At 39.4% G+C, this 8980-nt stretch overlaps 1 protein-coding gene across 1 annotated transcript; it reads right to left on the bottom strand.

The window, feature by feature from the left end:
- Positions 1 to 5482: 5482 nt before the first annotated feature.
- Positions 5483 to 7921, bottom strand: LOC148014236 (H/ACA ribonucleoprotein complex subunit cbf5-like). Its single transcript, XM_087666492.1, has one exon. The coding sequence runs from the start codon at positions 7753 to 7755 to the stop codon at positions 5869 to 5871; it is 1887 nt and encodes a 628-aa protein (XP_087522618.1). The 5' UTR covers positions 7756 to 7921; the 3' UTR covers positions 5483 to 5868.
- Between the last annotated feature and the right edge of the window lie 1059 nt (positions 7922 to 8980).

Raw genomic sequence — 8980 nt, 5'->3', positions numbered from 1 at the left:
ATTAAAAGGGTACGAAAAAGCCTCTTTATTATGCCATAAAAGATTCAAATAACTTCTTTTTCAATATTTTATGAGAGCTTTTAAAAGGGATAAACAATTCCCTACTATAAATTCAATCTTAGAAATTTTTCCAATTCTTGTTAACTATATTAATTGTTTTGTTGGTTGCAATGGTACACTTACCATTTTTAAGGTGCAATTCCCAAGACAATACTATGTAACCTCTATGAGAACCCATCACTATGATAATTGGCAATAATGAAAAATACCCTAATGCGGTTACATGTACTATTTTCTTTGTTCTACCAATGGTAAAGTCCAAAAACTTTCAAGTGGAATGGATGTTCTAGGGATTAAGAAAAAATAGTATAGGAATTTCTAGCAATCTTAGCAAGCTCATTCGCAAAGGAGAAAGGAAGAATAACTTGTATAAGCTAAGTGCTCTTATAGTCACCACTAAAGTAGACACAAGCAAAACTTTCGCATGAATGATTTGGTCAAATTGGATTTGCAATACTAAAGAAGGTGCACAAGCAAGGTATGGTTGCTCATCTATCTATAATGACTTAAATGAAGAAAGCAAGAATAGGACAAAGACTCCTCTAGAGTTGGTGCATGCAAAATTGTGTAGTAAGATAACTACACAAGCTTTTGAGGGATCTTCATATTACGTTGATGAGATCAACTATAGCAAGAAAATGTGGGTACTTCCTTTATGGAGGTAGCTCACCTTCAGATGATCAAGAGAAAGCTCACCAATCTACTATCCCGCTACTAGAAAAGCTATTACTATGACGGGTGAAGCTACTCTAAACTCAAATAAACCACATGACCTATGTCTCTTGAGTAAAGGCAAGTGGACCAAGAGGGTTTCAAAGGATAGATGAGAAAATGAAGGCTTCTACTCACATAGTCAACATGGTCTTAATAGGGCTAAGATTATATGAGAAATAAAGGAGATAGTTAGCTTGGAAGAAAGTACTTGTAACTCTAACATGGAAATTAGCCATGCAAGCTACCTATGATAGCATAATGGATAGCGGCACTAGTGAGCTTCTGGATAAGCTAGCCAACAAGAGATTATTGACATCAACTGGGTCCGAAAGTGAAGTACAAGGCTGATGGGAACTTAGAAGACTATAAAACCAAATTAGTTGCAATTGGACTCTCATAGGTTTGAAGGGGTTGAGTTTTAAGAATCTTTTACTTGAATTAACAAAATGACCACTATTTGCAAAGTACTTGTAGCCAATCACAAAAAGTGGCCGATTTCACAAATGGATGTCAATTCAATGTTCTTTAATGGCAACCTTAAGGAGATTACATGGCTTAGCCACTAGGATTTGAGGCCCCCCATTCTAAGAATAAAATCCCTTAGAGTATGGTATCATTGGAATGATGAATTCTTTCCACATTTTAAATTCCAAGATGAGCTTCAAATGCTAACTTGTGTGTTTACAGAGATGGTGAAAAGTATTGTAATGATTGTTCTATACATCGATTGCCTTCTTATTACATGTGATTATGAAGATATGGTCAATCAATCTCAAAGGACTTTTGAGTGCTAAGTTTGAATGAAAGACTTACAATTGATGCATTATTATTTGGGGATTAAAACCTAGTTAGAGCCAAGAAAGATCTTCATCTCTCAGAGCTGAAGTATGGAGGAAGCTCTTGAAAGCATTTGGCATGACCAATTGCAAGGACATAGCTACACCTATGGAGGTCAATGTAAAGTTATCCATTGAGGATACCTAAGCACTAATGGATATCAAGGATTTATGGAAGGTTGGTCGATCATCTCATCTTTTTGTGCAACACCACACTAGATATTAGTTTTGTTGTTGGCATTTTGAGTAATATTCTCAAACAAGCGCTGTGAGAAGCATTGGAAAGCTAGTATGTGAGAGCTTAGTTATTTGAAAGGAACTCTTGATGATTATGGCATCACTTACAATTTTGAAACTTCTTTGGTTAGGAATTATGACTCAGATTGGGCAGGAGATAGTGATCCCAAATCAATGTTTGATTACTATCTCTCTTTAGATTTAGGAATTTTATATTAGATTAGCAAGAAGCAACCAACGTTCTCATTCTCTTCCATCAATGCTAAATACAAGGCAACTTGTTTTGTTGCATTTTAAGCAATGTAGTTAAGGGGGTTCCTCTGGCACATGGGACGAGATGAAGAGCCAATCATACTCAAATCCAAAGCTACATCACCATTGCAAAAACCCCAATGTTCTGTGCGTGTGTAAAAATGTATACAGATTTAGTATCACTATATACATGATTTGATTGAGGATGGAATTGTGGATTGGTCTCTTATCATATCTTCACCAATACACTTACATCTACTTTAAGCTCATCTTCAAAGTCTTGATGTTGGTCCAAGAAAATAGTATACCTATGGGTGGACATTGAGGGGAATGTTAAATATGTTCAATAATCCTCTCATAAGATTCTATTAATGATCCATGGTGCTCAAAATTGTAAGGCCCTCATTATGAGAAAAAGCCATTGTAAGCCAAAACATTAATTGGATCCTGGTTTCTATGTTAAAAAATGAGGTCTATGTGACCCAATGGTAGAAAAGGCTTCCTTTTAAAGCCTGCAAAGGTAGTAGTTCAACATGATCAACATACGATATTATTAACCTTTACTAGTCGACCATAAAATATTCCAAGGAACATAGTCATATTGAATTATGATCCCAAGGGCATGTAGTTATTAATCTCTCACTTTGTGGGCTATATAAAAGAGACCCTTTGAAAACCATGCTTAGGGTTCATCCAACAAGCTTTAAGCTCCTCGCCTAGAGTCCATCTAGATCACCATCCAAGCTTCACTATAGAAGCACATGGGTAGATAGCACCATCATTGTATCACTTTGTTTGCAATAAAGAAATGTGAGTTATCTAATTTATTATACGCTCCCTTTTCTATTGTATACCCTATTTTTATCTCAATGTTTGTTTGTTGTACCATGTCGTTTTACATTGTATATGCTAGAGAAGCAAATGCGCTTGTCACTTGGATCATTTTTGGCAATATCTGGCTTCTAGTATGCAATGTGCTTACGATAAAATAACATATGTACTTGTTAGTCAAATCATTGTCACATAGACCATATTTGCTCTATGCCTTCTTGGATCCTACATGAATGCAATTGTATTTAAAGAGGAGGATATCACTAGAATGAGAATTTATTTTGATAGTTTCATGAATGCAATGCAATTGAGGACAATTACTATGTTTAAAGAGGAGGATATGTCACTAGAATGAAAATTTATTTTGATAGTTTCAACTAAATTCAACCAATGATTTTATGTTGACAAACTAAATCTAAATTCAAACACCCCTAGCTCTTAGGATGTGAGAACGTTCCATTGGCAATAAGGGGTAAAGGCATAAGAGGAGAAAGTCCATGCAAGTCCACTCTAGGACATTGTATAACTCATCTCAAACTTTGGGATAAATTTTCCTTAATGTTGAATGTGAAACTTTATGGTATTGAAAGTTCATACCCTAATTAGGTCACATAAAAGTCTCACCCATTATGTAAGTCAATTATGACAAGCAACCCTAATGAGCGCTCATGCAAGTAGCGCACGTGGCTTAGTCCCTAGATATTTTTCAATGGTATGGAACATTTGGAATAGAGTTGCTACTATTCAACTTCATCTTTCCCCTTCCACTTTCTCACAATTTGTCTACAATTGAAATTGCAAATTCAAGAACTAAATTTGTTCCTTTTCAACTATGGAGAATGCTTGGACAATTGTGTTAGGGCTAGACAACGTTGTGGCGCTTAGATTAAACTTTTAGAAACAATATTTCAGTATGATAATCAACTTGAATATTACTTGGACCTTCTTAATAAGAGAATTGACTAATCGGATTAACAAAATGTTGGTTTCTCTTTTCTCAACCCTCTATTCAACTAAAACACTTTGGATTGGATCATCACAAAGGAAGTGAGAATGACACAAGCCTATTGCATGAAAAAGCTGGGAACTATTGGGGAAATGCAAGTCATGGCCTAGAGTAACGCATTCAACAAGGATTGGCGCATTTGCCTCTCCATTTAAGGCTGAAAATTACTTCAAAAAATTCCTATAGTTTCTAAGGGTTTACTAAGTTAAATTAGATCATTTCTACTCACTCAATGAAGTCCAATCTCTTCAAAAACTTGAAGAAATGTTGTAAGGATCAATTCAGTTAGGGCCAACAAGTCTTACACCAATAGGAGCAACCTAGCCCCCAAATGTGAGTTATTTGATTTGATTAGTTGATTATCATTAAGTGTGTTCAACCTTTAGGTTTCCGCTACCCTTTGGGATTATGGAAGGTGGGCTTCACCCTACCTAGCAAGATGCACCTTTCTTTACCATTAGAGTACCAATCTTTTTTGAGAGAAATGATGAAAAGTATCGAGCCCAAACCTAGTAATCAGAATTCTAGCTTGTTAGAGAGGGACTTTCCCATTGTAAGGGATATATACTTTTGAAAACATGGTCAAATATTATTACTTACAGGTATGACCAATGGAATCCAATGTAATCTCCATTGCCAACCTGCATCAAAATTGAGTCTGCCCATCTTTCATGTGCACCATAGCTCTTGTCCCTTAGATAAGCCAAAGTTGGGAGGGGGCTTGGACAATCTATCTAATCTAGGATATCACATGTATATATAAACCTACAAAAGAAACTAAATCACAGCTTAAGCCTATAACCTTACCACATCAGTTTTTACAAGGCTCAACGCCCCATTGTGGTCATCAAGTATAATATCTAAAGGGCTTGATGCATCACTACACAATCAGCTGCAATGTGTCAGTAGGGCATCATCATCTTCTAGATCAAGAAAGGAGAAGTCTTATCTCATACAACCATACATAGTAAGTGACTAAACATCCCAAATTCCAAGTGCACAGTCATCATCAGAAGCTATGTTGGAGAAGTCTTATCTCATACAGCCATACATAGTGACTAAACATCCCAAATTCCAAGTGCAGTCATCATCAGCAGCTATGTTGCTATGCTCTAAAAACAAATATACCTAGTGTGATCATTAAGCTATTTCTCTTTGGACATGTAAATCAAGTTCAGATTCAGTACCATAGGAAGTGCATGTACCCAGTGTAAGCACTTTAAAAACTCCCTACTACATGCACACCTGATTCACAAAGCATGTTAAATGTATACATGCACATCAGTATTCAACAGTTTGAGCCTAGCAGAAATGAACACCTAATTAAGTGACCCATGTGCATACACAGGTGTATACATGTGTAATTCTGCATAAGGAAAATTTTTGCAGGCACAGCCACTATGAATCCATAAAGGAACTGGCCACTAGCATTGCATAATAACTGCACAAGTGCATAAAATTTCAAACCCACAGACACACTAACTGCTTAAGATGCACCTGTTTCCAGAATTGCCATTCAAGACATGCATCTGGACCACGAAGCTCATTGAAACACTAATGGAGCCCTTGGCATTGCATCCCAATCATATGCACTCACAGGAACTGCTGTTGAATGTTTATCCTGTCATACAGCATTTAACAACCTACAAAATTGTTCAGGACTGGAACCAACCATAAAGCTGGCAATTGGTGCTCAGAACCATTGTTCCAGCTTTAGAAGAAACCAACAACTAGCAGTCGGTACTCAGCGTGTAACATTCTTCTGGTTCGTCTGGATGTAAACAAAAACATAGACGAAGAAACAAAAAGCTGAGAATCAGAGTGTACAGCAGTACATGGATCATCTTGCCAGCTCCTTTCAAAGGTAAGCTTCATTCTCCTTCCTCTTTTTGCCTTCTTACCAGAGGACTGTTCCATTGGCAAAAGGAAGTTTTATTCTTCTTCTTCCTTCTTTTTCTTCTTCTTTTTTTTCTTCTCAGCACTGGACTCTGTGCCTTCTTGAACCTGCTCTTCAGCATCTAAAGTATTTTGTTTCTTTTTCTTTTTCTTCTCTGACAACTTTGAGTCATCCTCAATGAGGAGCTGTTCAGTGTCCGCAGCCTTTGACTTCTTTTTTTTCTCTTTCTTCTCAGATACAGATACCTCTTCACCATCGTTCTTCATTTCCTCAACTGCTTCTCCTTCCAGCTGTTTGTGCTTTTTCTTTTTCTTTTTCTTTTCACTCTCATTCACCTGTAGTGCTTCCTCTTCAATTTCAACACTCTCCTGTTTCAACTTTTTCTTCATTGGAATACGCTCAGGACTCACCCGCATAGGACTTCGATCCTCACCTTTCCGTTTCTTCTCGTGTTGGCTTGGCTCAACTTCTGCTTCGTCTTTCTTCTTCTTCTTCTTTTTCTTACCTTCTGACACAGTGGCCTGTCCATCTTCAGCCTCATTCTTCAGTTCTCCATGTCCTTTGACTTTTGCAGCTGCTTCAGGTGTAAAGGGCAAAGTGGCTGCAAGCTTTGCAATTTCAGAGTCTTGCCCTGCCTGCAATGGCTCCATCTCAATGACATTGCGCAGCCATTCTTTTGGTGTTTTTTCATTGGGCTTTCCATGTTTATCAAGCAGCCCCTCAGCTATAAGTTTCTTCTTCATCGAAGCTCGTGGGCCTAAACCCCATTTCCTTGGATATGTGTCTCTTTCCATCACAACCCTCTTCACCTTTGCAACAACCCCGTGATCACAAGTTGCCATGACAGCTGTTGTCATCTGTGCAATTCCCAAAGCAATGGCCTCACCCTTGGTGGTCATCAAAACAACTTCTTCTCCCACTTCTATCCCATTCTCAAATCTCAGAAGCCCAGGAATCATGAACTTGGCACCATAACAGATAGCATTTACAGCTGAATCCTTAACCACGAGCCGCTTATAGCTGGTCAGCAAGACCTCCAAGGGCATGATCACTCTTCTTAAGTAGGATTCATCCTTATGGTTATCATAGAGCCACTGTGCATCAAGCACATCATGCATGGTCACAAGATTGTCCTTTTCACCCATAATACCTGACCGCACCCTCCGCAACTCCTGCATGTGGCCACCAACACCAAGCAGGAGGCCTAAGTGGACACAGAGCGTCCGAATGTAGGTCCCAGCTTCACAAGACACCCAAAAAACGACAAGATGCCTGTTGGCATCATACTCTAGTAGCTTGCTCTCATAAATGGTGCGAATGCGGAGCTGACGCTTAACAGCAGATATGAGAGGGGGCCTCTGGAAAAGTGCTCCAGTGAGCGTTTCAATGGCACGGCCGACCTTGGTGACATCATCGACCTTGGAATGCAGGCGAGCGACGCAGACATACTCTTTCCCAGCGCCCTGCTGCGCTTTGACGAGCCTGGTGGCACGGTCGACACAGACAATGAGGGAACCGGTGACCTTAGGGTCAAGGGTACCACTGTGGCCGGTCTTGTCTACCCTAAGGATTCTCTTGATCCAGGCCACGACCTCATGGGAGGAAGGGTTAGCAGGTTTGTCAAGGTTGATGACGCCATACCTGACGTAGTCGTCGAGGGGGCGCTTGAGGGGGGAGTGGCCGGTGGGGAGGGGGGTGTAGTGGCCTGTGCGGACGTTGAGCTTGTCGTAGTTCTTGAGCAGGATGGGCCACTTGGAGGTGTCCAGCGATGGCGTGTAGGACTGCGGCTTGATGAGGTAGTCTGTGGCTGCCTGCTGGTCGCCAAGCGCAGGGAGAGCGTTGTACTGCACGGGTCCGTTTCCATCTTCTTCCTCTTCCGTAGGCCTTCTCTCCTTCTTCTTCTTCTTCTCTGTAGAAGCCATGGAATCTGTGTTGGGAGGAGCCAACTTCAACCAGCACTGAAGAAGTGGGTTTATAGGGTTTTAGGTTCTTCGGTACTGACCATTATCAGTCCCCACTGTGAACCCGGCCACACGCAGGTCAGAGACGAGCCTCGGTGAGGGCTACAAGTATAACGTTGCTTCACATTTTAGGGGTCTTGGGTTGTGGTAGCACCCACTAGGGTTACGGATACAAACAAAAGATTGCTTTACATTTTAGGGGCTCTAAGTTGTGGTCGCAAAGCAAACTGCCATGTCTTGCACTTTACATTTTGTACATTTGCTATGTATGTCATCTTTACTACTTGTTGCTATGCCCTCTATTCTCACAAAGAGGGAGTGGGAGTAGTGGGTCTTGGAGAAACCCTCACAAGCCTTGCTAACCCTCATGAAAAAGGTAGATTTAACACGATGCTAAGAGTGCTAACCAATCAAGAAGAGCATCGACTGACAACGACTTTTCAACAACCAACTAAATGGTGCCAACGTGAATGAACAATTGCCTATTAATTAAACACATGACTAGTTGCAGTATTACCTAGTGCAACCATATGGACCCTTAGCACCACACTATCCTCCTTTTACCCCACTAGAATCATTGTGACACGGTTCTTAATAAGGATAAGCCAAGCCAAGTTGAGCAATACAATTAAGCAACTTAATACTATTATGTAAAGTAGTTTTGTCTTAAACATGGTGTATATAAAGTGGAGATGATCTTATGTGATCGTGAAAAAGAGTGCTTGTAAGAATTTATTCTCATAGCACTCTATGATATTTATCCCATCTTACTTTCTATAACGCCGTGTGTTATAATTTGTTGTAGAAACGTATTACATCTCACTTCACCAATGCAATTAAAGGTGTGCAATTCTCATGATGTACCATTGAGCTACATGTGCCTATGAACTTGCACTTCCGCAAGGCAATGAAAGGTGTCCACTTCTCTTTTATGCACTTTTTTTAAAATATGAGCAATTTATAACTTGAGCTAGCACACATGGAAATTCTCTTTTGCATCTATAACAACATCCACGTGTCCATTGCAATAGTGGGTTCTCTGTTTGAAAAGATCAACCATGCTTGGTTTTTTTTTATTATCATTCTCCTTGCTATGTTAATTTATTTTATTACAATGAGAGTTGTATATGTTTATTGAATATTGTTTATTGATTTATTTTGTGGATTTTTTATTTGTCTATTCACT

Source organism: Lygodium microphyllum, chromosome 25 (genome assembly GCF_053477565.2).
Source record: "Lygodium microphyllum isolate KBCC chromosome 25, Lygodium_microphyllum_v1.1.10, whole genome shotgun sequence".
NCBI lineage: Eukaryota > Viridiplantae > Streptophyta > Polypodiopsida > Schizaeales > Lygodiaceae > Lygodium > Lygodium microphyllum.
The sequence above is the reverse complement of the archived record's forward strand: the minus strand, read 5'-3'. Positions and strand labels throughout refer to the sequence as shown.

Coding starts and splice junctions, on each gene's coding strand:
- LOC148014236 (XM_087666492.1), bottom strand. CDS start 7,755: ATGGCTTCTACAGAGAAGAAGAAGAAGAAGGAGAGAAGGCCTACGGAA.